Source organism: Saccopteryx bilineata, chromosome 8 (assembly GCF_036850765.1).
Source record: "Saccopteryx bilineata isolate mSacBil1 chromosome 8, mSacBil1_pri_phased_curated, whole genome shotgun sequence".
NCBI classification, from domain to species: domain Eukaryota; kingdom Metazoa; phylum Chordata; class Mammalia; order Chiroptera; family Emballonuridae; genus Saccopteryx; species Saccopteryx bilineata.
In genome coordinates, this window is record NC_089497.1 from 41,012,919 (window position 1) to 41,039,771 (window position 26,853).

General features: G+C 46.9%; 1 protein-coding gene across 1 annotated transcript; it reads left to right on the forward strand.

The window, feature by feature from the left end:
• On the forward strand, nt 1-26,853 carry C8H3orf52 (chromosome 8 C3orf52 homolog). The gene is made up of 6 exons (XM_066241529.1): nt 1-875; nt 7,009-7,146; nt 13,942-14,069; nt 23,286-23,356; nt 25,840-26,021; nt 26,723-26,853. Exons 1-6 carry the CDS (start codon nt 746-748, stop codon nt 26,782-26,784), a joined length of 711 nt encoding a protein of 236 aa, XP_066097626.1. The 5' UTR covers nt 1-745; the 3' UTR covers nt 26,785-26,853.

Consider the following 26,853-nt stretch of genomic DNA (forward strand, 5'->3'; position numbering starts at 1 on the left):
GGTCGTGGTGGTGGTGGGGTGTCTGTGACTCCGTAGCCAGCATTTATGAGTATTTACTGTCAGGCACTGTTCTGAGTGTTACTACCGACATCTGCCCTTTTAACCCTGGCAACAGCTCCATTAGGTGGGTACTAATATTATGTCCGCTTTCCAGAGGAGGAAACTGGCAGGAGGTCTCACAGGAGGAGCCTCGTGAGAGGGGCTTAGCTTGGGCAGTCCGGCTCCAGAGCCACTGCCCCTCCAGCACTGATATTGTCTCTTTGGCTGCCCCTGGCCTTGTAGAAGGAAGGAGTGTGTTCGTGGGTATTACTGTTCATCTTCATACGGTCAGACCCTCGCCCGGTGCTGGGACGCCGGAAGCGCGGCTCACAGTTATCTGCGGATTGAGTGAGGGAACTTCTGCTAGGCACTGAAAGCTGGGCCAGGTCCCAGAGTCAGACGGCTCCGGGGGAGGGGGTGGGGTGCCAGCTTTCCTCCGCGGCGCCGCGCTGCCAGGCCCTGCGCTCGGCTTTTGCTTCTTGTCTGCGAGAACAGGGAAAGGCAGTGCAGGAGGCGCCCTGAGCAAACCAGAAAAACAGCCCTCCTCCGTCTGCTCGCAGCCCACGGCCCGCCCGCCGCCAGAGGTCTCCCCGCCCCGCCCCGCCCGCAGCCCGCGGGTGGAGCCTGAGCCACCGAGGCGGCTTTGGACTCTGCACCGTCGGCTGTGCCGCCTGCTCCCGCGGCTGTGGAGCCTCCTCTGCCGCCCATGGAGGGAGCCAGGCCCCCATCGCCCGGACACGAGCTGGAGCTCTTGGCGCTCGAGGGGCAGCTGGACGAGCGGGCGCCCCTCCGTGGAGCCGCCCGGGGCGCCCCTTCGCGGCCCGAGGCGCCCGTCCAGCCCAGGTGAGGTCTCGCTGGCGCGGGCGGCGGCGGCCGAGCGCTCCGGGACCCGGGCTCCCCGCCAGGACCCGAGCCCGGCCCCGCAGCGTCGGGCGTCCAGGTCGCCGGCCGGCCGGGGTGGCGCGCCGCCGAGCTCTCCGGGGAGCCGACCCCGGAGCGCCCTCCAGCCTCCAGCCCGCGGCCCGTGGAACCTGGGGGAGTCCCGCCTGGGAGGAGTGTGGCTCCTCTCGGAGAAGGGTGTCTAAAAATATATATCCTGTAACATTTAATTTAGTTTTTCTGTCTCAGATGGAACAAGAGTGATAGACCGTGGCTTCTCCTCTCCAGAAGCTCTCGGCTTCCCTCTTTACTACCTTTGCTACTTCCTCCAGCGACCTCCCAGCTCGCACCCACCGCCCACCGTCACCCAGCCTGGCGCGTGTCCACCTGACAGCCCCGTGCTACCTTTTCCCAAAGTAGCCGCTTGAGTTCACAGCAAGAGACTGGGAGAGAGGAAGGAGCAGCAAGAACAAGAACGGCTGGGGTGGGGGGTGTGAACTTGCCCTACTCAGCTGAAAGGAAATACTTTCAAAGTTTTTGCCCCGAAGAACTAGACTACGCCTCATTTGCTTCATCTCAAAGTCCTTGTAATGTTTCGGCTGAACTCTTTTATGATTGAGTCCTAGCAGTGACAGCAGCATTATTCATTCTCATCCAATGCATATAAAACAGTAAGAGACTGAATTCTCAGCCCCGTGCCTTGTGGTTGACCTCGGAGACTGGCTTGAGTTTTACTGGGTACATGGAACTCCCGTGTGTACGGTTCCATTCTGATCTTTACACTCCACTCCTTCACTCCCACCCTTTGGCCGCTCAGCTGTTGATTTCAGGGATAAGCAGGAAATTCAACCGGTGAAAGCATTGCCTTTGCTTCCACATTTATTCCTGGAAATATTGTAAAGTCTACTTCTACAGTTACCTATAGGTACCCTGGACAGTACATTGGTATTTTATATTTGAATGAAAGATGAACACGCAGAAGAATGAAAGTTGGAGGAACATGGTCTAATCCTTGTGCAAGTGGCCACAACTATGGGCTTACTATATCACTCCTCCAAGGAAGTGTCCAGGAATGGGAGTTGGGAATACTTTCCGCCTGTTAGGTAGACCAGACCACCTCATTGGCGATTGAATTCAGAGATCCCAGTTTGAGTGACAGCTTCACCACTAAAAGACGTGTCCTGGGGCAAGGCTCTAAGGTCTGTATTTTCCCAGCTCTCTAAAGGTGGTAATGTAATTAGTGGCTAACCTGGCCTTTCCCTGAGGCCTGGCAATGCCTTGTTGAAAACAGTGGAATAGAAGAAAAAGCCAAACACGTATATAGGGTATTAGTATTATAGAGTTGTTTACACTGCCTAGTACCGATTGTGCCTCCACACTCTAATTACTTCCTCCTGAGTCAGCTGTATACAGCTATCCTAGACTTCCTTGTGAACTCGCCTGTAGATGACTGAATAGGAAACCTGTAGTGAGTGACAGAATGTCATGAGGGTGAAGGGTTACATGGGCACTTGGAGGGCATTCTAGAAATGCGTGAATGGGAAAAACTTTTTAAAAAGGGAAAAAAAGAAAAAAATACCCTTCTCTAATTTGTTAACATTTCTCTTTGGCTCTATAGAATAAGATGAAGTGTATTTTAAATTGAAAAGTCAACGTAGAGTGCTTAAAGGTATTGGGTAGCACAGCCACAAGATTCAGACTCTTAAGAATTTTGCGTAGAGTTTTCCTTAGACTCTCTGCTAAGATTTCCAATTTTTAAATGCAAACTGAAGTCCATGTATTTTTATTAACCATATGTTTTGTACCTATCATATGCCAAATGCTTGTCACACATACATATGTTTAATTATCACAACAAACTTTGATTTGCCAGGTGAAAGAACAGAGCGAGGACCCTGAGGCTCGGAGGAGTTACCAAATACTCACGTTCACTTGGTGGTGGCTCTGAGATTTGAGCTCAGGTTTCTTAGTCTCAAACCTGTGCTGTTTCTGTTGATTTAGTTTACATAGCTAGATATACATCAACATATAATTTATATATTAATATATAATTTGTACTCACTTATGTGTAATGACTTAAATAACATATTACTAATTTCTGTCAGTTCATAAACGTACAGCAGTTTATTGAGGAACTGGGTAGCATATCTGGAAGATGGAGTTGCAGGCAGATGGGCAGATGGGTGAGGAGTAGGGAACAACAGTTTTGGATCATTGGAAAGAAGACACCCTATCTCATGGATATCTTTCCAGGCCAGTCTGGGAGAGTACACAGAGGCAGTGGAAAGAATGTATTTCCCTTTCTTGATCTGGGTTTGGGGTTAGAGGGAAAGGAATACATCATTGAACCTGACTTTGCCTCCTGGCACTGTACACATGGCAATGTGATTGGGTCAAAAATGAAAAGAATTATGAGTAATAGAGTGAGACTGGTTTTCTTTTATGGCTCATTACATGAACTCTGACCTCAGTTTTCAATAGACGTCCCAGGGACATTTTAAGAAATTGCAACATCATTATGATAGTAATCAGTACATTGATGCTTTTGAGGAAGGTAAGACATTATCGAAACAGGCTAGATATGAATGAGCCCCATTGCAATGAGTTGTTCAGAATTTAGGGCAAGAATCAACTGGCTGTTTTGTGCCTGGATTAAATCCCACAATGAAGGTTCTAAAGTGCAGATTTTCCTAGGTGCTAAAAAAATTGTCCTCGGTCTATGTAATACCTGCCTGTGATTCAGCCAAAGAGAAGAAAAGCTTTTTATATGCAGTGAATAGGTAGTCCTGCCATTGTGGAAGGACATGCGTCGTACATTTGTCTTCTTACCCGAAGAGCCGGGAGTGATGTGAATATTTGGGGAATGTTCAGAGGAAAGCCACACAAATTCTTGAGGCATTTAGTGCAATCATAGAATGTAAGATGCAGTTTGCAAAACTGCCCAAGGCAGCTTGCAGGAGAACCTTCCTTTAACCTCTCCTCATGACCTAGAATTTGGGCAAGCAGATGCAGAAGCCAGTCAAGGAGAGGCAGTGTGCCTTCGTGATCCACTTTTGAGGGGAGACTCCGCACGGGGAGTGCACACCTACTACATAGAGACTCTCCACCCTCAGGGCACCGTGGGCTCTCCGGGCAACACTTCTGACAAACACGAGTTCCTGGGGTGATTCCAATGTGCAGGCAGCTGAGAAGCGCTGTACTCTATCTAGTGTCGGGCTGAAAGAGGGGGTTGAGAGAGGCTGGCAGACCGTTTTATAGTCATACAGGGATAGTGGTCTCTGCCTTAGGGCTGCTGATAGACAGGGGAGGGGCCAGGCTGTGAGAAGGCAGCTTTGGGCTGGGCAGGAAGAGGTCTGTCCTACAGATGAGCGCTGTGTAATTCTGAGCTGACTTCCCTGAGGAAGTCACGGAGCAGTGGTCTCAAACCACCAGGGTCCTAAGGGACAGCGTAAGTGAAGGCGCAAGAAACCAAAGAGTGCTTTGATGCTCATTTTGGTTTCTTACTCAGGACCATTTCTTACTAATCTTTATGGTCCCGGCTGCTTCTGGTATCAGAACTAAAGTGTCACATGTCCCGGAGCTCTGTAAATAGGAAGATCTGTTTCTGTGCCCTGAGAGTTAAAGGTTCCTTGTACTGGGACTACTTTCCCCACGTGCCTTATTGAGCCCTTGTCTTTGGTAACTTTGGAGCAGGTCTCCATCTTCGTGTGGAGATGAGATGTGGATCTGTCCCTGGACTCCAGAAACACCGCGAGAGGGTTTTCCTCTGTCCAGATAGTCCCAGGGCCTCTGTTACGCCCTCACCCTGAATCTGAAGAGCCAGCGTAGAGGGCACTGGGCGCTCCCGAAGTGTGACCTCTACTCTAGAATTTCTCAAGGTACAGTCTTAAGATTTGTGGAGTCCTCTGTGACTCAGAAACACGTTGATAAGTACCTGTCCCTACAGGAGGCACAAGTGTGGGATATAAGAATGGAGACGTTTAAGAACCACCCCACCCTCCATGTGGTTTCCCTTTACCGAGGAGGTTAAGGCCAGTGTCTCTTTCTATTTGCACCTGAACCAGACAAGGCAGCAGCATGTGAGCTGTGTGGACAGCTCATGTACTGAGTAGGACATCTCCCCATGGGTGGGGTGGTGGGGAGGCCTCCACCAAAGGAGAGATTTGACCTGGCCCCTGAAGAGTGGGGAGACTTCAGGCCAGAAGTCTCAGCCCTGGTAAAGCAACTGATTCATTTGGGGAGGTTTAAAATTACAAGCTGCAGCCTGTCCCCACTTCCCTATAATCTGGTCCCTTTGGTTCAAGGAGAGCCTAGACCTGTGTAGTTTAACTTCCTCCTCAGGTGATTCTGATAAGCAGCCAGGCTTGGGAACCTCTCATTGAACTATAGTCTTACGTTGGACAGTTTTGTTTGCTGATGGCCACCACCCAAATCATGATGGGAGAGAAAGTGAACAAGGTGTCAGTTTGAGAGCGAGCCTCTGGAAGTGCCTGCTTGTTTCGTGGACAGCTGAGCACTCAGTAATGGTTGCATGCAGTTGTTGAGATCCTAATACTTGTATAGCAAGTGCTTCATGTACATGAGGTCTGGTTTATACAACATTTCTGTGAGTTGCTGTTGAGAACTTTGAGGCTGGGAGTTTTAGTGGCTAGCCGGTGGTCACCCTGACTTTAAGTGGTATAAGTGGGGTTGGAATTCTGATACAGAAACACACGTTTTGCATCACATCCCATTGTTTCCCATGGTGTCCATGTGGAGATTAGCTAATGGCCCAATGGAAAGTAGAAGACTCATGGAACTTTCAGGGGCAGCGGGCAGTGCCGGGAGAGGAGGCAGCCCCGTGGCAGCCAGGCTCGCTCGTAGCCCGTAGCCCGGGGCTCTGCACAGTGACGCAGGGAGGCTGTGGAGGGGAGGGAGAGCAGGCCAGCTTCGCAGGCACACACAGCCGCGATGAGCCCGGGCCAATCTCTCTGAACTGCGTCTCTGAAATGGGATAATGCCTCCCTTGCAGCCATGTTGGGATGAAGTGAAATGGTGTTGGCTGTAATTATTTTATTTGACCCCACACCGCACCTTGCTGTGCCCATTTGGCTTGTTTCTCTCCTGTTCTTCTCTCATTTCCCTTCCCAGGCCCTTGTTACATAGACTCTGGGTCACCGCAGTGGCCTCTCAGCTTTTTCTTGGCATGTCCACTCTAAGCTACATATCACCTGTCTCTGGATCTTTAATTCAGCTTCTGTGTTCCAGGACCTCTAACATGTCCTCATACACACCAATTAAGTCCAGACTGGCGGAATTCAAAACCCTCTCAAATATGTCCCAACCTTTCACTCTTTCTAATCATAACTCTCATTACTTGCCCCTGAAACCCGAAAATCAATCAGATGTGGCTCTTGGCCCCTTTCATCATGACAACATGAAGAATGCTTTTTGCTGGGTTTGGAGTCCTTTTCTCTGTCCATCCTTTGAAATCTGGCTCTTTTCCCCACCTCAGGCTCCTCAGGGCATTTTCTTTTTTTTGTTTGTTTGTTTGTTTTTTTGGTTTTTTTGGAAGCTGGAAACGGGGAGAGACAGTCAGACAGACTTCTGCATGTGCCCGATCCACCCGGCACGCCCACCAGGGGCGACGCTCTGCCCACCAGGGGGCGATGCTCTGCCCCTCCAGGGCGTTGCTCTGCCGTGACCAGAGCCACTCTAGCGCCTGGGGCAGAGGCCAAGGAGCCATCCCCAGCGCCTGGTCCATCTTTGCTCCAATGGAGCCTTGACTGCGGGAGGGGAAGAGAGAGACAGAGAGAAAGGGGGGGTGGAGAAGCAAATGGGCGCTTCTCCTATGTGCCCTGGCCGGGAATCGAACCCGGGACTTCCGCACGCCAGGCCAACGCTCTACCGCTGAGCCAACCGGCCAGGGCCTCCTCAGAGCATGTTCTTGCTGCCTTGCTGTGAAGTTTCATTCTACCCGTTTGTAAACCTGACGCAGTAGAACGGCCCCTGGAGGTCAGGACCTGCTGCCTTCGCTGCTGTGTCCCTGGCCCCCACTCAGCAGTCAGACGTGCCTGCTGAGAGCACACGCCTGTCTCACGGTCCCCTCTGCTCTCCAGGCCAACCGGAAAAGCCCTTGGCGCTCCTGTAACAGGAATGTGTTCGGAAGATGTAAACTGTGGATGCTCATCGCCTCCATTTTCCTAGTCCTCATCGCAATGATCATCGTCAGCTTATGTCTCATTAGAGGTAAGAGGACTTACACATGACTAAATTCATGCATTTTAAGAAAACTTGTTTAATGCTTATGACTTACACTGAAATGGTATATGTACTCATTGCTATTTCATTATTTATACTTTGAATTTAAAACTGGTTTGGAATATGTTCTATGGGTGGGACAAATCCACGATTCTTGTTTGTTGTTGGTTTGATAAGCTCTGGAGGTAGAATGGACACCACTCTTTTACTTAAAACTCTGCCCATTGGATCTTGAAGTTTTTTTAAAAATTTTAATGTATTTAAACACCAATTTATGTTTTTCTGTCTCTAAACCTGCTTACTTGACTTCTTTTTTTATAGCTTATTTAGTAAAACTTATTATACTTCATTTTATATACCTGGTATATTATTAGCAGGATAAAATAATGAATAATATATTTGAAAGTTTTCAGAACTTTATAGAACTGTGTACCAGTAAGGCATCATTATTTGAACTTATTTTTGAAATAACTGTTTATTGTATTTGTTTTATGTATTTACAAAACAAAAATTTATATGATGCCAACTATATATTTTACATACATTATCTCATTTTAAGATTATTTATTGTGAATATAAAAATACATATTAAGTTACTTATAAACTAATCCATATTGTAAGGCCAGTAACCATGGCCACCATCACAGCCGCCTGGCCTATGCAGGTTCGCATTTGATTTGGAGGGACGGTAATGAAACAAGAGAACCCTGAACTGGTGGCGCATTAGCTTTAATTCTAGCTTGTACCCAGCAGGCAAGAAATACACACAGTGAGAAAACACTTCTCTTTCCATTCAGGGCTCCCAAAGCCACTGACTTATCCGAGTTTCCTAGAATCAAAGGTTTCTACCTCACCAGCCTTATTCACCTCTGTTCCCCATCTCCTTCTCTCTGCACAAACTCTGCACAATCTGGCTTCTCTTCAGCACTCTGCCATCTTGGCTGCTTCTCCTCTGCAATGCTAATTTCAGAAACTGAGAGAGAAAGCCCCCATTTGCCCCATTTTATAGTGTAGAAATCAAAACCTTTAAGCCAATATACAAATAAGGAAGTCTCTGATACAAAGTCACTTATCTGAGGCATAAATGGGATTCCTCCGGAGAGTGCACCCCCCCCCCCACATCATGCAACAGTCAAGGGTCTGGGGTAAAGCTTAGTTTTGAAAAGATCTTAGTATTAAAAGGGCGGGAAAGGCTTAGTCTTAAAACTAAGCCTTATGCTATAATGATCTTGCAGGCGTACAGCCTGTCCCCCACACCCAAAGCAAACTATAAGCAAGCAAACATATATATCATATTTACAAACTTATTTGACCGACACATATTATTACTATTTTGATGTTATATTTCTTCTTTTTTCACTTGCATTTTAAAAACAATTTGAGATAAGGTTATTTTGTTTTTTGTTTGTTTATTTTTGTAGTCTTGTGGCCTACCTTTTAGCATTTTAACGTATTTTGAGATCATTTTTCCAACTTATTAAAAATTATTTGTGAACATCTTTAAAAACTTTTTTAATCTAGGCATACTTGACATATAACATTCTGTAAGTTTCAGATGTACAACGCGATTCATTATTTGTATACACACTGAAATGATCACCACAGTAAGTCTAAAGCTTCTTTTTTTAATGACTGCATATGGTAGTCTTCCCCACCATTTTAAAGCCTTGTATGTAGTTACCAATTTTTAACGATATCAGTATGAAGGTTTTTATGATCAAAATAGTACCCTCCAGTGGGCAATCATTTCAGTTTCAAAACAGGAAAGAAGAAAACTGTGGTTTTATATGTGAGAGTGATTGATTGTAGGGGAAGGGGTCTCCTCTGGAGCCAGGATGCTCTTGAGGGTGATTCAGCCCCTCGAGGATTTGGGGAGAGTCAGGCTCCCCCCCCCAGTAAACCCAGTCATAGGGTGAGAGCGGGGAGCCCCTGAGTCTCTCTGGGAATTTTCCTCAGGAACCGCATTTGCCGTTCATCTCCTGTTCCTCCTCCTCCCAACCCCTTCAGCTCCTTTCTCAAAGTTCTGTGTCCCGGAAGGCATAGGAAAGCGTTGTTCACATGCCAGTCTCTTATTGCTAGCATGTGAGTTTCTCTGGCAGGCACTGTGTTTACTTAGTTAGGGCATTGCTGAGGCGGGATGGATACTCTTTGAGGCATAGGCTGGTTTGGAGGCGGGGAGAAGTTAGTAAGAGGTGCTGCACCTCCTCCATCATGCTGAGGACAGCAGTATTTGTGTGAGTATTGATGTTCCCTCTTCCCATCAACTCCCACACGTGGATGTGGAAACTGGTTGAGTTGCACAGTCTTGTCCTGTCACAGCTAGGTGGTGCCATCCTCAAAGTTGACAGATTTGCCTGTTGGCATCTCAGGCCTATAACAAAGGGTGATGCAACAGATCTAGGTGGTTGAATATCCAGGATTCTAAAGCGCAAGACTCAAGAGCTGTCCTCTGTTCTCTAAAAATTATCAAGTCACAAAAAGCAGCTGCGGAGGAAGGGATTCCATTTCCCTCAACAGTTCCTGGGGGACATCCAAGGGCACAGATGGTATTCAGGGAAGAACTTTTCAACACTTGTAGTGCAAACTTTATTTTCTCTTTGGTTAGAAAATTCTATTCTTTAAATTTTTTTTCTTAATTTATTGATTTTAGAGAGAGAGAGAGAGAGAGAGACATCGATTTGTTGTTCCAATTATTTATGCACTCATTGGTTGATTCTTGTATGTGCCCTGGCCAGGGATTGAACCTGCAACCTTAGTGTTTTGGGACGATGCTCTAACCAACTGAGCTACCTGGCTAGGGCAAAAATTGTATTCTTAAAATGTTAATGCTGTAAGAGAGATTTTCAAACTTTTCCTTTTTTAAATCAGGGAAATATATTTATTTTACTTGACACCTCATCTCTCAGAGGTTTGGGCCGATGGGAGAGTCATGATAGGCAGTGGGGGGCACAATAGGTACAAAGGGGACAGGGACAGGGCTCCCCTCTGTGACGGTCTCAGCCTCGCCCACAGCAGCTCTGTAGCACTTCCGGGATGACAGCCTGCAGTAGTCAGCCATTGCCTAATGACCAAGCCCATTGATAGGAATGAAATGTTTGTAGAACTTGTGGGCACTGCGTGGGAAACGCTGCTGTCTGGGAAAGTGCATTGTCGAGAGAGTCAGGGGCTGTGTCCGTGGCTGTCCAGGCTCAGTAAGAAGAGACGTTCCTGCCTGACCAGGTGGTAGCGCAGTGGATAGAGCGTCGGACTGGATACCAAGGACTCAGGTTCAAGACCCCAAGGTCTCCAGCTTGAGCGCGGGCTCATCTGGTTTGAGCAAGGCTCACCAGCTTAAGCCCAAAGTCGCTGGCTTGATCAAGGGGTCACTCAGTCTGCTGGAGGCCCACGGTCAAGGCACATATGAGAAAGCAATCAATGAACAGCTAAGGTGCTGCAACGAAGAATTGATGCTTCTCATCTCTCTCCCATCCTGTCTGTCTGTCCCTATCTGTCCCTCTCTCTGACACTCTGTCTCTGTCACACAAAAAAATAATAAAATAAAAATAAAAAAATAAAAAAAGTTCCTCAGGAACTACATTTGTCATTCGCCTCTCCTTTCCCTTCCTCCAGCTCCTCAACCCCACGTCTCAGGGCTCTGTAGCTCTCAGGCTGAGGCGCGGTGGCAGAGGTGTTTGTAACCGGGCTGGAGTGGACACAGAACATGCATCCCAGAATGCAAAGCATAACCGGTTGGGGAAGAGATGATGCACTTCCACTGCTGTCAGTCAAAATCTCTCTCTCCCTATCTTGCACCTACTGACCTCTCTGCCTCCACTCTCTCCTGGTTCCCCGTCATCCCTGCCATCATCCCAGATTTACCTCCACCTCCTTCCTGGGAGACATTTAACCACCTCCGTGACCTCCTGCTGACATCTGGCATTGAAGGCCTCCCTCTGCCGCCTCATTTATTATGTTCCAGCCGAAGAGCTGACTTTGTGTACCTGCAATATGCTTTTCGTGTTTTAAGCTTTTTTTTTTTGCATTTTTCTGAAGCTGGAAATGGGGCGGCAGTCAGACAGACCAGGATCCACCCGGCACGCCCACCAGGGGCAATGCTCTGCCCACCAGGGGGCGACGCTCTGCCCACCAGGGGGCGATGCTCTGCCCCTCTGGGGCGTCACTCTGCTGCGACCAGAGCCACTCTAGTGCCTGGGGCAGAGGCCAAGGAGCCATCCCCAGCGCCCGGGCCATCTTTGCTCCAATGGAGCCTCGGCTGCGGGAGGGGAAGAGAGAAACAGAGAGGAAGGAGAGGGGGAGGGGTGGAGAAGCAGATGGGCACCTCTCCTGTGTGCCCTGGCCGGGAATCCAACCCGGGACTCCTGCACGCCAGGCTGACGCTCTACCACTGAGCCAACTGCCCAGGGCCTAAGCTTTTTAAAATTTAAATATTTTCTCTGTACGGAAAGTGCTGCTGCGCAGATGAAGTCTCATGAGCGACATAAAACCTTTGCTGACTAGGTAAACCCATTGCTATTGTCATTGTTTTAACAAACACTGTGTAGCCAGGGACAGAGTCATTATTCAGTGATACTGCTAAGTTTAGGTCAGGGCCCGTGAGTTCAGCAGTTATGAGGATCCTGTATCCACCCTCCGGCTTCCCCTCTCCTTTCCCCACGGGGATGTCCACCTTGGAAATGCACGCAGTGGGTGCAGGGCTCCAGGCTGTCCACTGCAGCACTACTCATGGCAATGAAAGTCCGAAAACGCTAAAAGATTCAAGAAAACGAGCAAGCCGGTTATAAACATTATGCGGCCATTAAAATAATCTTTGGGCCCTGGCCGGTTGGCTCAGTGGTAGAGCGTTGGCCTGGCGTGCAGGAGTTCCGGGTTCGATTCCCGGCCAGGGCACACAGGAGAAGCGCCCATCTGCTTCTCCACCCCTCCCCCTCTCCTTTCTCTCTGTCTCTCTCTTCCCCTCCCACAGCTGAGGCTCCATTGGAGCAAAGATGGCCGGGGCGCTGGGGATCTCCCCGTTTCCAGCTTCAGAAAAATACAAAAAAAAAAAAAAACAAAAAACCTTTGGAAGGCGTTTCAAACGCATGGGGAATGGCTTTTGATATGTTACAACAACAACAATGAAAGAATGATGACAAGTAAGCAGTGAGAGCAACAAACAACAAGGGCAGGATACAGACGGCCTTTCATTAAGACCTCAACTTTATAATATAAAATACGGCGGGAAGTTGCTTGATTAAAGAATTATTAGCATCTTGCTTTGCTGCAGTGTCCTCTACTTTGCGAGTTTTCTATTACTGTCAGACAAAATAATGTAATAACTTACAACGAATAAAGATGCAGGGATAATCCCCTGTGTTTGGGGTCCCCGTGATCACCATAGTGCAATGATTGCTGGGAGGGCTCACAGGACTCAGCATGTAGTCGTAGAGACGAGTATGATTTCTTACAGAGAAAGATATAAAGGGAAATCCAGAAGAAACCAGGCACAAGCTTCCAAGAGTCGTCACCTGGTGCAGACCCATAAAACACACTCACTTCCTCTAGCAGTGAGTTGAGTCACGTTTGAAGACTTTCCACGAGGGAAGCTCATTAGAAACTCAGTGCCCAGTGTTTAATTGGGGTTGGTACATAGGCAGCCTCTGCCTGGCACATAATAAAATTCCAGACGCCCAAAGGAAAGGGATGCTCAGCGTAAGCCGCGTTGTTTGCACAGAGCCGAGGCACTGTGAGCCGCTCTCACCAGGGAACGGTGGGAACCTTTCCGAAACCCCGGCTCCCAGAGGCCGGCCAGGCCGGCCTTGAGCAGCGAGGCCCGTCTAAGCTGCCAGTCTCAGCTTGCTCTGTTGATCTTCTCTGCCTGTTCCCTTGCTCCTCATGCCTCACGTTTCCAGACTTCCTCTGGGAGTAAGAACCAGAATTCTTATGTCTTTTCACCTCACCTGCCATCCGAAACACAGAGTTGATTCCACGGTGGTCTTTTCAAAGTCCAGTAAAAAGGCTGGTTATGTTAGGTTGGAAGCATGGACTTTGAGAGAATTTTACAGCAACTTGAACACCTGATTCCCACCCACACCTTTCTTAGGGCCAGAGAAGTGGCCTGGGTGTGGGTTCCGATGGAGAGGCCGAGGCAAACCGGGAGCATAATTGGTTCCATGAGTGCCAACTTCTGGCTCCTGTGTGTTTTTCCTTTAGCTCTAACTGCATAAAAATCAGTGAGCTCAGTCCTTAGAGCACAAGCAGCCACACAGGAATGCAGTCTGAGCACAGTTTGGTTTTCCTTCTGCAAACAGAGGGTGTCAACATTCCTCTCCTATGGGACATATTCTTGAGTGATGACTTCATGCCCATCCTGGGTCTCCCTGGGTGATTTCAAGACATGGGCTCACACACTTGTATCTGAGTCCCCCTCTGTCTGGTCGATGATGCTTTCTTGCACCCACTCCCTGTCCCCCAGCACCTGCCCTGACACCAGTGCACACAACTAAGCTGCAGGTCAGCGCAACACACTCACGTTCCTCCCGCTCCATCCCGCCGGCCCTCCCCCCAGTCTATCGTCAATGGAATCTGGGAGCCCTTATGGCATGAAATCTCCAAATTTTTATCACGATAGGTGCCATACGCTGTCTTCATTCCGTTTTACCAATAAGAGGAGAGAAGCATTTCTGTTCCTGCCAAACTTTATCCTTGATGATGCTCATTGTTTTGTTTTTAAACTGTAGCAGCCAATGAATAAGTAAGTGCATTACTTTACTTTTACCTTTTCTTTCCACCCCCCACTCTCTTTAGGAACTTATATCGATGAAGATGAAAATGAAATACCTGAGCTCTCATCGAATAAAACATTCTTGGTCATGCTAAAGATTCCAGAGGAGTGTGTTACTGAAGAGGAATTACCTCACCTGCTCTTGGAAAGGGTAATGGACCTTACACATTGCTAACTGAGTTCTTAACGTAAGCATACGAGTTCTGAGTTCTGCTACAAAAGTTGGTGCAGAGCTGCAAAGGAAGTAGCTTCAAGCTTGGAATATTTTTTGGAGTGAGGTCTGGATTTTGGCAGAAACTGAAAAATGAATTTTCTGTCTTGTAAAACCAGAGGGAAGAGCTCTGGCCTCCAGCTAAATGCATCCTGGAGGCAGGACAGTGTTCTGTTTCTTCAGTGCTCTTAAATTCGATGTAACTTGTAGTTTCATTGAGGGTCTGCGATGTGCTCGACAACATGCCAGGGCACACACTTGCTGCTGTTAGTGGGGGCTCACAGCCCAAGTGGAGGAAGCAATTAAGTAGATAGTATAAAATGGTGTGATGTGTTCTATTGTTGAGCTACATCCAGTGTGTTCTACAACCACGAAAGAAGGGCATCCAGATAACCTGAGGTGGGCATGGAGACTCGGAAGGCCTCCTGGAGGAGGTGGTACTTGGGATGGGGGTCTGCACAGCAGTGTACTATGGCCTCCACAGCTATGTGGTGGGGCCTTGCAGAGGTGAGGCTGAACAGGAAGGGAGCATCAGATCCTGAAGGTTTTGCTACTCTTTGGTAAAACACTAAAAGATTTTAAGCTGCAGGTCAACACGGTCCACTTTCATGTTAACCCTTCTGGATAAGTGAGAAAACACTGGAGGTAGAGTTCAGTTAGACGGTATTTTGCAGGAGTCCAGATGAGAAATGTGGGAGCCTTGAACCAGGGCGATGTCGGGGGAAGAGGAAAGATTCAGGTGATATTAAAGAGGGCATCTCACTCAGTAGGACATACGGCTGGTTGGGGGTAGGGGTGAGGCAGAGTGTGACCCAGGCTCCTGGGAGGGGTGGCCCTGTGGGTGATTGTGGCATGACTTAGGAGTGTGGAATTCAGGAGAGCGAGCCCTCTGTGAAATATGGATGCTCTGCAGCCAGACCATGTGGTTGGCTGGGGCAGTCCTGGTCATCCTGTCTAAGACAGGGTGGTTCAGAGACAGACTCAAAAGTTCTTTTTTTTTTTCTTTTGTATTTTTCTGAAGCTGGAAACGGGGAGAGACAGTCAGACAGACTCCCACATGCGCCAGACTGGGATCCACCCGGCACGCCCACCAGGGGCGATGCTCTGCCCACCAGGGGGCGATGCTCTGCCCCTCCGGGACGTCGCTCTGTCGCAACCAGAGCCACTCTAGCGCTTGGGGCAGAGGCCAAGGAGCCATCCCCAGCGCCTGGACCATCTTTGCTCCAATGGAGCCTTGGCTGCGGGAGGGGAAGAGAGAGACAGAGAGGAAGGGGGGGTGGAGAAGCAAATGGGCGCTTCTCTATGTGCCCTGGCCGGGAATCGAACCCGGATCCCCCGCACGCCAGGCCGACGCTCTACCGCTGAGCCAACTGGCCAGGGCCGACTTGGAAGTTCTTTTTGTTTGTTTTGTGAGAGAGGCAGGGGGAGAGAGAGATAGGAACATTGAGCTACTCCTGTGTGTGCCCTGACCTGGGAATTGAACCAGCAACCTGCACGCTCTGGGACAACACTCCAGCCAACCAAGCTATCTGGCCAGGGCTTAATTGTTATTGATTTTAGAGATACAGAGAGAGGAAGGGAGAGAGAGGGGAGGGAGAAGGGAAGCATTTGTTGTTCCGCTCAATTGTGCATTTTTTGTTTGCTTCCCGTGTGTGTCCTGACTGGGGATTGAACCCACAACCTTGTTGTTTCAGGATGATGCTCTTAACCGACTGAGCTAACCAGCCAGGGCCAACAAAAGTTTTTGATAAGAAAATCTAAGCAGGGCCCGCCTGCTGTCCATTGTGCTCTTCTTTGCAGTGAGAGGTCACATGGGGTGAGTCCTCTTTATGTGGCTTCCATCTGATTCCTACCAAAGCTCCTGTAGGAGGCGACTCCATCTCAGTCAGCCCACAGTCAGTCTGATTCCCCAGGGGCGTAACACGATTGCTTCCTGATCACAGGAGTTTGTACTCTCCGAGGGTTACTCCCAGTTTCTCTTCCTCCTTCTCTTCCTTGTATCTGTCTTACCTGCAGTTCCCTTTTCCTCCTTCCCTCCCCGCTGTTTCCAGAGCAAAGTGCAGAGTGCAGAGCCCCATGCTGCTTTCCTCTTTGCTTTCTTAGCTGAGGGGTTTTGCATTTGCTGAGCAGAAACAAAATGAATCAGCAACTGCACATGTCACCTGTTGCAGATTGGACTTTCTCTGTCAAAAGGAAATAGATTTTTATCATTCACCTAAGACCCACATCTCGCCTGACCAGGCAGTGGCGCAGTGAATAGGGTGTTGGACTGGGACGCAGAGAACCCAGGCTCAAAACCCCGAGGTTGCCAGCTTGAGCGCGGGCTGTCCTGGTTTGAGCAAGGCTCACCAGCTTGAACCCAAGGTCGCTGGCTTGAGCAAGGGGTCACTCAATCTGCTGTAACCATCCCCCACCCCCAGTCAAGGCACATATGAGAAAGCAATCAATGAACAACTAAGGTGCTGCAACAAAGAACTGATGCTTCTCATCTCCCTTCCTGCCTGTCTGTACCTATCTGTCCCTCTCCCTCTCTCTGTTTCTCTCTGTCTCTGTCACACTCACACAAAAAAAGACCTATATCTCTCGCATAGAGCCAGACATAAGCAGATTCTGTGGTATTTTTGGCTCACCACTGTGTAAAGGCAAAGGACTGGCAATAATTCCTGGGCCAAATCCACGGGCCTCTGAGTGGGTTACTTCCCTGATTGGACGAGATTAGGCGCATTCAGGGTGGTATGGCCGTAGACAGTTACTTCCCTGATAAATGGGAATTGCTGTGCTCTCCCGGTATACCTACCCACAGGTGCGTATGAGATGCATAGAAAGAATCTTGCTGGCCCTGGCTAGTTGGCTCTGTAGTAGAGCATTCGCCCGGCGTGTGGAAGTCCCGGGATCGATTCTCATTCAGGGCACACAGGAGAAGTGACCATCTGCTTCTCTACCCTTCCCCCTTCTCTATGCCTCTCTTCTCCCCTCTCTCTTTCTCTCTTTCTTTTCCGCCAATCATGGCTCAATTGATTCAAGCGACTTGGCCAGGCCACTGAGGATAGCTCTGAGGCTTCCACCTCATGTGCTAAAAATAACTCAGTTGCTGAGCAACAGAGTAATGCTGCAGAGAGGGGCTTTATTCTGGCTTCCTGAGCAGTCATCCCAGTGTGAGGTTGCCGAGTCACACCCACCCCATAGGGGGCTTGTGGGGTGGATCCTAGTCAGGGCGCATATGAGAGTCTGTCTCTCTGACTCACCTGCTCTCACTTAAATAAAAAACGAATAAAAAAACAATCTTGTTGGGGGAAAACCCCAAAGTCTAAATTCAGGATCGATTCTAAAGAACTGGCATGTAACCTTATTCAAATTCGTAAGAGCTTTGATAGGAGAAACTTACAGACACGACACAGCAGCTGCTTCTGGAGGTGGCAGACTGGGCAAAATCCACACCCCTCCCAGAACGGGGTCCCTTTTTATAGGGGGTTAATAGCAAAACCATATGGTGGGTAGTCATGTAGACCACCAGAAAGAACAGTGCATATCTAAGTTAAGATACCATCATGCAGTTATTACACTCTATACATTCATTAACCTCCCTCCTGGGACACTCTCCTTGTCTTTGGGTGGCAGTATTCTGGCTTCCTGAGCAGTCACCCCAGTGTGAGGTTGCAGAGTCACAGGGCACAGCACTTCCCAGACGCCTCTGCTGCTGGGGCCATATTGCTTCTCTATAGTTTTTTTTAAATTATATGACTTACAGATGATAAAAACAGGTGCAGTGAAGTAAAAAGATTCCTCCCCCTCCCCAGCTTCCCAACTGCATACAGTATGTTCAGGAACAAAAATAAGGAACTTGGAAATATATTGTCAGGTCAAGAACCCCCCTTACTTCCACTTAAGCCAGTTTCCAAAAGTTTCTGGATCTGGAAGGTAAATGGGAGTGGATATTGGAACATTCTGTCCTCTCTTTTGTCTTGCTTCTGTGAAGACAGTTTTCCTAGGTCCTGTCATTGCCAGAGGGTTCTCTCAGGGACGGGGCCGTTACTCTGCGAAAGCCAACCGTGAACTATGAGCATGTGCTTGGTGCCGGAGTGAAGGATGGCTCCTCTGGTAACGGAGGGAAGGGTACTTCTCTTACTCTGGAAGCTGGGCCCCTAGCTCAGTCTGTGCTCAGCCTCATAGGCACAGCATGGCAGACACCAGAGCAAGGGCTGAGGAGCCCTCCTGTTTTGGGGGACTCAAAGTAGGTAATGTGGTTAGCAGCTCCCAAATACGTAAATATGTCCTAATTATAGCTGGGGACAGTGTAAGGCCAGGAGCTGCCATCGTGGCCATTCACATGCAGGTTCGCATTGGATTCGGACAGTCGGTAAAGAAACAACGGAGCCAAAATCTGGTGGGCCATTGTCTTTAATCCTAGCTTGCACCCGGTGGGCAAGAAAAAACACACATTGGGCTCCAAAACCCACTCACATTCAGTGCTCTGACTTATCAGAGTTTTCTAGAATCAAAGGTTTCTAGCTCACCAGACTTATTCACCTCTGTTCCCCATCTCCTTTTTTCTCCCTGCACAAACTCTGCACAAACTGGCTGCTCACTCAACACTCTGCCATCTTGGCTGCTTCTCCTGGCCTCCTCCATGTGGCTTTTCTCTGCTCTCTGCTTTCTAATCTCAGGAACCAAGAGAACAAGCTCTCGCTCTGCCCCCATTTTATAGTGTAGCTTCATAACCTTTAATCCAATATACAAAATAGGGCAGTCTCTACTACAAAGTCACTTATCTGAGTCATGATGGGATTGTACCACCCACATCAAAAAGGGTGGAAAAGCCTGACCTGCGGTGGTGCAGTGGGTAAAAGCGTCGACCTGGAACACTGAGGTCGCCGGTTCAAAACCCCGGGCTTTCTTGGTCAAGGCACATATGGGAGTTGATGCTTTCTGCTCCTCCCTTCTGTCTCCTCTGTCTAAAATGAATAAATAAAATCTAAAAAATATATATATATTAAAAAAAAAGAGGGTGGAAAAGGCTTAGTCCTAAAACCAAGCCCCAGGCTACAAGAATCCTGCCTGCCCACAGCCCACCCCCAACACATTAATATCACCTGGGTGACGGCCTCCATGTGGGCAGCGCCATCTTTAACAAAATGAGCATAATATATTTTATCTGCCCAACAGACAGCCACCAAAAAGAACCTTAAAGTTGACACTAAAAGTAGGATCTAGTATATACCACTACATCTCTTAATATTTTAACATGAGTTTTTTTCTGAGAGCCTATTATGTGCAAAATCATGGTACTAGGTCTCAAGGATTAATAAAGGAAGGATGGGAGGGAGGGAAGAGAGAAGGTTGGAAGGAAGGTGTCAACATAAGGAATATCCAAACCTGTAGAGAATTTTTATGAGTTTATTTGAAGTAAACTGACATCATGCTGGGAAGCAAGATCTCAGATGCTCTTGAGAATGGCTGTTTTGTGGTTTCATATCATTGAAATTAAGGAAGGAACGTTAGAAAGATTACATGAAGGTGGGAGAAAGCAAGACAGGGAAATCTCTGTGATCGGATTACAGGATAGTTGACTAGATTATATGCTCCTTGTGGGTCTGAGAAAGAGGATTACTCCTGGCATTTGAAAGTTAAGTTAACCCAGATGCCTAGATTCACAAGAAGAATGGACAGGGTTTCCTTAGGGGAAAGGTAAACCTTTTACTAAAGACAGTATAGGTCTGGGGCATGACTACTTACCAAGACCTCCCCAGTTAGGAATTTATGATCAGATCACCTTGTGAGATTACTTTTAGTCACTGGATTTGTCAGATATATCACAGAGCCCCTTTTTTGTTCACAAAGAATAAATATAACCCACTATCATAAACTCAGTCTAAGAGGAATTATCATCATCATCATCATCATCATCACTTGAATATAATCCTGTCTGTGGCAGGGATTATCCTTCTCTCTGTCGATTTGAGCAGCCCTGTGGAAACCTTTGTCTTCCCAAATTTTCCAAATTATTATGAGCCTATTGGCAACATTCTTTTCTCTGTGGCTCAAAAATTGTAAGGTGACTGTTGGGCAGATAAAATATAAATATATTATGCTGACTTTGTTAAAGATGGCACTGCCCACGTGGAAGCCCATCACCCAGGTGATAATATTAGTTGCCCTTCTTGCTTGGGATGGGCATGATTATATTAATGTGTGTTGGGGGACAGGCTGTAAGCAGGCAGGATCCTTATAGCCTAAGGTTTAGTTTTAAGACTAAGCCTTTTCCAACCTTTTTAATGTAGGGTGGTGCACTCTCATGAGGAATCCCATTATGCCTCAGGTAAGTGACTTTGTATTAGAGACTTCCTGGTTTGTGTATTGGATTAAAGGTTTTGAATCTACACTATAAAGTAGGGCAGACCAGGAGCTTGCCCTCTCTTGGTTCCTGAGATTAGCATTAGAGAGGAGAACAGAGAAGGGCCATGTGTAGGAGAGGAGAAGTAGTCAGGATGGTGGAGTGCTGAAGGAGAAGCCAGTTTGTGTAGAGTTTGTGCAGAGAGAAGGAGATGGAAAACAGAGGTGAATAGGCTGGTGAGGTAGATACCTTTGATTCTAGGAATACTCGGATAAGTCAGCGGCTTTGGGAGTCCTGAATGGAAAGGGAAGTGTTTTCCCACTGTGTGTACTTCTTGCCTGCCAGGTGCAAGCTAGGATTAAAGGTGATGGCTCACCAGTTTTTGGCTCCATTGTTTCATTACTGTCTGTCCAAATCTAATGTGAACCTGCACAGGCCAGGCAGCTGTGATGGTGGCCACGGCTACTGGCTTTACAGTGACTCAGTCATCCTTCCCCAAAACAAAAGTTCTTATCACTTTACACTTTTTTTTCTCTTTGATAAGGAATCACTTTCCTTCCTTCTTTCATCCTCATTGGGTAGTGTGATAGATAATATGTGAACAATGGGGATTTAGTGTCTGTACCACCAAGGATTGAATTATTTACTAGCAGAGTAACCTTGAACAAGTTTCATAACCTCTTTTAATGCTGTTTTCTTAGTGTAAAGGGGAGAGATAGTAATATTTTTATGTCAGGTCCCTATAAAGATCACAGCAATAATGACAAGATTTGGGGAGTATAAACTGTAGGCTCTGATCCTCTGCTCTGCGTTTGAGAGGTTGCACTGTCAGCATCGAATTACGTTGGACTGAACTGTGGAAACAGCCTCCGGGAGATTCCATTGCGAGCTGGTTGGGAGACAAGATGGGCAGTGCTCCCCTCAGAGTACTGCTTTTGATGTGTTCTGATGCTTGCTGCTGAATGAAGCCACGGGGCTCGAGCGGTGATGGGCGCAGTTGGGCACACCAGTCTCAGCGCCAGGGTGCTGTTGGATGCCAGTGAGATTTCCAGAGCAGTGTCGGGCTGAGGCTTCAGGCTAGGCAGGAGAGGGTTTGGCTGGGCTGCCAGACACCTGGCCATGGGCCCACGTCAGCCCTAAAGTGTGCCCATGGTGGAGAGAAGAACCAGATTCCAGAGCAGCCCTTGTGATTTATGCTAGAATATGTCTGCCCAAGAACAAGGCATGTAACTTCAAAATGTAAATTTAAATAAAATGCAATATAAATATGTTCAAGCACATGCTCCCTTGAGTACTGCTAGGTTAGGACTCACATATCTGAAACATGATGAAATGACTAATCAAACACTGAGAGAGATATTTGGAACATAAAACATAACAGCTCACAGTTGGAATATAACACCAATCATTTCAGATGGATAAGAAAAAGAGAACTCAAGAAAAAGACAGTAAACTAATAGGCAATTCAAAGATGAGAAATCTCATAGAGTTAATAAACACACAAAAAGGTATTCAGCCTCACTAGTAAGCAAGACAATGCAAATTAAAACAATGTAAAGCACAATGTGATATTCTCAGATTGGCAAAAATCTAAAACTCTGCTAACACTAAGTGCTGACAAGGCTGTGGGAAACAGACTAGTCTTCCACTCCTGGAGGAAGAGGAAGATGGAGAGCAGTTCAGCAAAATTAAGTTCAGGTGGAGCTGTGCCTACTCGTGGACCCATCACGTTCATCTCTTGGCATATGCCCAAGGGAAACTCTTAGGTGTATGTGAAGAGAGGCAGAGATATTCAAGGGTGGTAACTTCAGCATAGTTTGTAGGAGGAGGAAATTGGAAACAATGCACCTGACCATCAGTAGGAAATGGGAAAGTTGGTACAATCATTTAATGGAGTCTATGCAGCAGGAGTTAGAGTGAAAGGTCTTCATCTAGATGTACCATTATGGGTAAATCTCAAACATAATTTTGAGTGCAAAAATACCAAGTCATAGAAGATATGTACAATATAGGACCTTTTATTTGAATAAAAACACACATTAAATTATGTATTGTTATGATTACACCAGGAAGTATTACATTTATAAAACAGGCATGAGTTACGTACTCAGGACAATGGCTAGCGCTAGGTGAGGGAGGGAGGGAAAATGGAATTGTGTGTAGGAAGCATAGCTTCGGGTTTGTTTTGTTTCTTGGAGTGAAAGGCTGAACTAAATATGGTAAAATGTGGAGGAAAGAAACCTGGACAGTGGGAACACAGGTATCATTAATTTTTATGATGGCAGTATTTCGTGCCTGAAATAAGAACTTCATTCTCTTCACAATTATACACACTTGGTCTCATTGTCCAGGGAAAGTGCCCTCCCTGCGGCTTAGTAAGGCTGATTCTCACAGCGGGGCTCTGGAGAGAGGAGGGAAGAGCCCCTGCCCCATGCTGTGCAGCCCTGAGGGGCCTGTGCTGCAGTCTTCCCAGGGCTGCAGGGTTCTCTCTGTCCCGTGTCCCTTCGGGTCTGCGTGGACTCGGGCTGCTGCCCACTCTCATCAGTCAGGCCGCGATGTATCAGTGCAATACATAAGACATGTTGGAAATCCCAATCTGGCCTCTTCTTCCTTATAAAATGAAATTTGTTTAAGTGAGTGTGAACTTGACTTTTGGTTGGTGGTAGGTCCACTCCTTTCTGCTTCTTAATCCAGTCTCTGGACAAGTTCATTTCTAGCTAACATGGAATCCCGTTCATCTAGGAGTGGTTTTGCTTTGTCAGGTGATAATGCAATAAGACCTAAGTAATGTGTATGGTTGTTTTACTTGTTCCTGTTTGTTTCAGCTCACAGATGTGTACAGTTTGTCTCCAGCTCTGAGTCGTTATTTTACTTCAGTGGAGATAGTGGACTTCAGGTAAGAATGTGAGGAACCTGGAAAGCGACACCACCACTTGCCCAGAAGGACTTCCTGAGTCTCAAAGCACAAAGGGAACCAAGGAGAGCATTGCAGAGTGTCGGTGCTGGGAGAGAACTAGCTCAACTCCCTCATTTTACACAGAACAATCAAGCTCAAACTAATTACTATAGATGACTCAACAAAGTCACACAGAAGAGAGAAGGCAGTCCCTGACACCCCATTCCTGTATAACTCTGATGTTCAAATGAGCTAAGGGTAGAAACAGAAATCAATCTCAGACAGTGATGTGATGTGAATGATAGAAGCCATGTGATAGAAGGGTTGTGATTTGGAGGAACACAAATATATAATACAGGATTCCATGTTCCTTCTATAATATCAAAAATACAGAGAAAGATACTACAGGACAAGCCTACCTTCTGTTCTCCACCCCGCCCTCCTATCCCCAGACACTGTTGGCCGATCAGTCCCATACACTTAGTGAATTCCTCTCCCTTCTACAAAATGTACAACCATCAACAATTTGGTGTGATTCCTTCTATACATGTCTTTACCATACCTACTTTATATATTATACATGTATAGCATGTACCTACACATATACATGTATTCTTTTAAAATTTCCTCCTAATATTTAATGTTTTTGTCTATGTCAATAGACATTTATGCAAAAGGACATATTTGTATAGAGGAGTCATTTGATTATCCTTTTGTATTATTAGAACAAAATTTACATTATCTGCTGTTCCTGCGATATCCCTGGAATGTGACCATCGAAGGCAGTGTACCACTGAGGTTCCCCCGCTCTAACCAGACATTTCTCAAGCCATAGATGAGTAGTCCGGGGCGGGGGAGCCTGTGAAGCAGGTGGCAGCACAGCGGGGTAGGAATAAAATGGACCTGATGTCTGAAAACGCATGCAGTGGCAGGTTGCCTTGGCAACACTGTTCTCCTTCTTTATGGATTCCTATGTGTATGCTATCTTATGATGACTTATTTTTTCTTTTAAACTGTATTTTTCAATTACAGTTTACCTGCAGTATTATTTCTTACAGCACAGTAGTTAGCTAATCATATACTTTACAAGGCACTCCCCCCAGTATATCCAGGACCCATCTGACACCATACCTGGTTATTACAGTATTATTGACTGTGTTCCCTGTGCTGTACTTTATACCCCATGACTGTTCTATTACTGCCAGTTTGTCCTTCTTAGTCCCTTCACCTTTGTACCCAGCCCCCGACCCTCCTCCCCTCTGGCAGCCAGCAGTCTGTTCTCTGTATCTGTGGGTCTGTTTCCTTTCTTTTTGTTTCTTTTGTTCTTCAGATTCCACATATAATTGAAATTATATGGTATTTGTCTTTCTCTGACTGAGTCGTTGAGTAGCATACTATCCTCTAGGTCAGGGGTAGTCAACCTTTTTATACCTACCGCCCACTTTTGTATCTCTGTGAGTAGTAAAATTTCCTAATCGCCCACCGATTCCACAGTAATGGGGATTTATAAAGTAGGGAAGTAACTTTACTTTATAAAATTTATAAAGTAGAGTTATAGCAAGTTAAAGCATACGATAATAATTACTTACCAAGTACTTTATGTCAGATTTTCGCTAAGTTTGGCAGAATATATCTTTATAAAACAACTTACTATAGTTAAATCTATCTTTTTATTTATACTTTGGTTGCTCCGCTACCGCCCACCATGAAAGCTGGAATGCCCAGTAGTGGGCGGTAGGGACCAGGTTGACTACCACTGGTCTAGGTCTATCCATGTAGTCACAAGTGATAAGATTTCATTCTTTTTTATGGTTGAGTAAGAGGACTTCCTTGACATTGCTTATTGTAATCATAAACCACTGGTGCTAAAACACCAACAGAAAAGGAAAAAGTGCATAATCAGACCCAGCGTGCTTTCCTCCATGCATTGCCCCAACTTGCAACTCAAGGACTGAGACAGGTTGAGGGAAAGATGATGTTCCGAGCCTGAAGCGCTTTTCCAGGAATCCAGCCTCCTGTTACGGGCTTGGAGCAGGTGGGATTGCATAATGGGTTGGGACTGACAATAATGCACTAGCTAGAGCCAATAGCTCTGACTAATGCGCACGTGTTGGGCAGGAAAGGGTGCAGTGTGAGCACGAGAAGGGAGTACCGGAGGAGAACAAGGCTTCCCTGGCCTGCCTTGGGGGTCAAAAGGCTGGTGTCGGGGCAGACAATGTGCCAGCTCTTCGATCTTCCTTGAAATAGCTCTCTCAGTGGACTCCTAGGAAATGTGTACTGGGTAGAAGGAGTGAGGATTACCTGAATTTTTGTGCTAAATGTATGGAAGAGGACTCTTGTAGGACACCATACCCTTTGCTATTTTGTACTGGGAAGGACATGCAGCAGTTAAAAAAATGATAATAATAGGAATGCCAAAACCATTTTCTGGAGTTGCAATGCGATTCTGTTCTGTTTGACGATCTGTTTCATTTGCCTCTCAGAGGGGAAAATGTCATAGTAAGCTACCACCTGCAGTTTGGAGTTCCATCGGAGGACGACAGCTTTATGCAGTACATGATGAATGAGGAGTTGGTGCGGGGCATTTTGCTGCAGGATTTCCACGATCAGAACCTGCCTGGTTGTGAGGCTCTGGGGCTTGATCCAAAGTCCCTCTTGCTCAGTGGTAAGTTAAGCAAGTTAAGAAGACAGAGTTGTGATAGTAAACAAGTGAGCCAGAGTGGGGATGGATGGTTCGGGTTGATTTCTGTGCAAGTGATGTTTCACGTTCTGTGGAGCTTACCCGGTCCCTGCCCTCCATGATCAGACCGAGTAGCTGGGGAAAATCGTGGAAATAATCAGCTGTGAAGATGAAGATTGCTGAATGTTTCCCTGTTGTAGTTCACCCACACGCTGAGCCCCATATTCCACTTCATGTCATCAGTACATGCCTACCTCACTTTATTCCGCTGTACCTTACTGTGCTTCACAGGTGTTGCATTTGTTACAAATTGAAGGCAGGCCCCTCACGAGCACATAGAGTTCAGCTCACGTTGTTGTGATTCTCTACTGCAGTGATCTGGAACCCAGTGCGCAATAGCTGAGGTGTGACTGTGACCTTCATGGAAACAGCATGGTTTCACAAGAGAAGTGTTCAAAAATTTGAAACAAACAGTATAGCTAAGTCATTGAAAGATTATCTCAGTATGGAAACTTGTCTCTCTTTCTGTTGAAGGCCACTGAGTTTATTAAGAAATTAATAGGACATAACAAGGCAAATTAATCTCTTTCCTTAGAAAATTATAATAAGTTTACTCATCTATTTTTTTTTCTTTTTTTTTTCTTTTTTATTTTATTTTTTATTGATTTTTTTTAATTGATTTTTAGAGAGAGGGGAGAGAGAGAGAAGGGGGAGGAGCAGGAAGCATCAACTCCCATATGTGCCTTGACCAGGCAAGCCCAGGGTTTCGAACCGGCAACCTCAGTGTTCCAGGTCGACGCTTTATCCCACTGCGCCA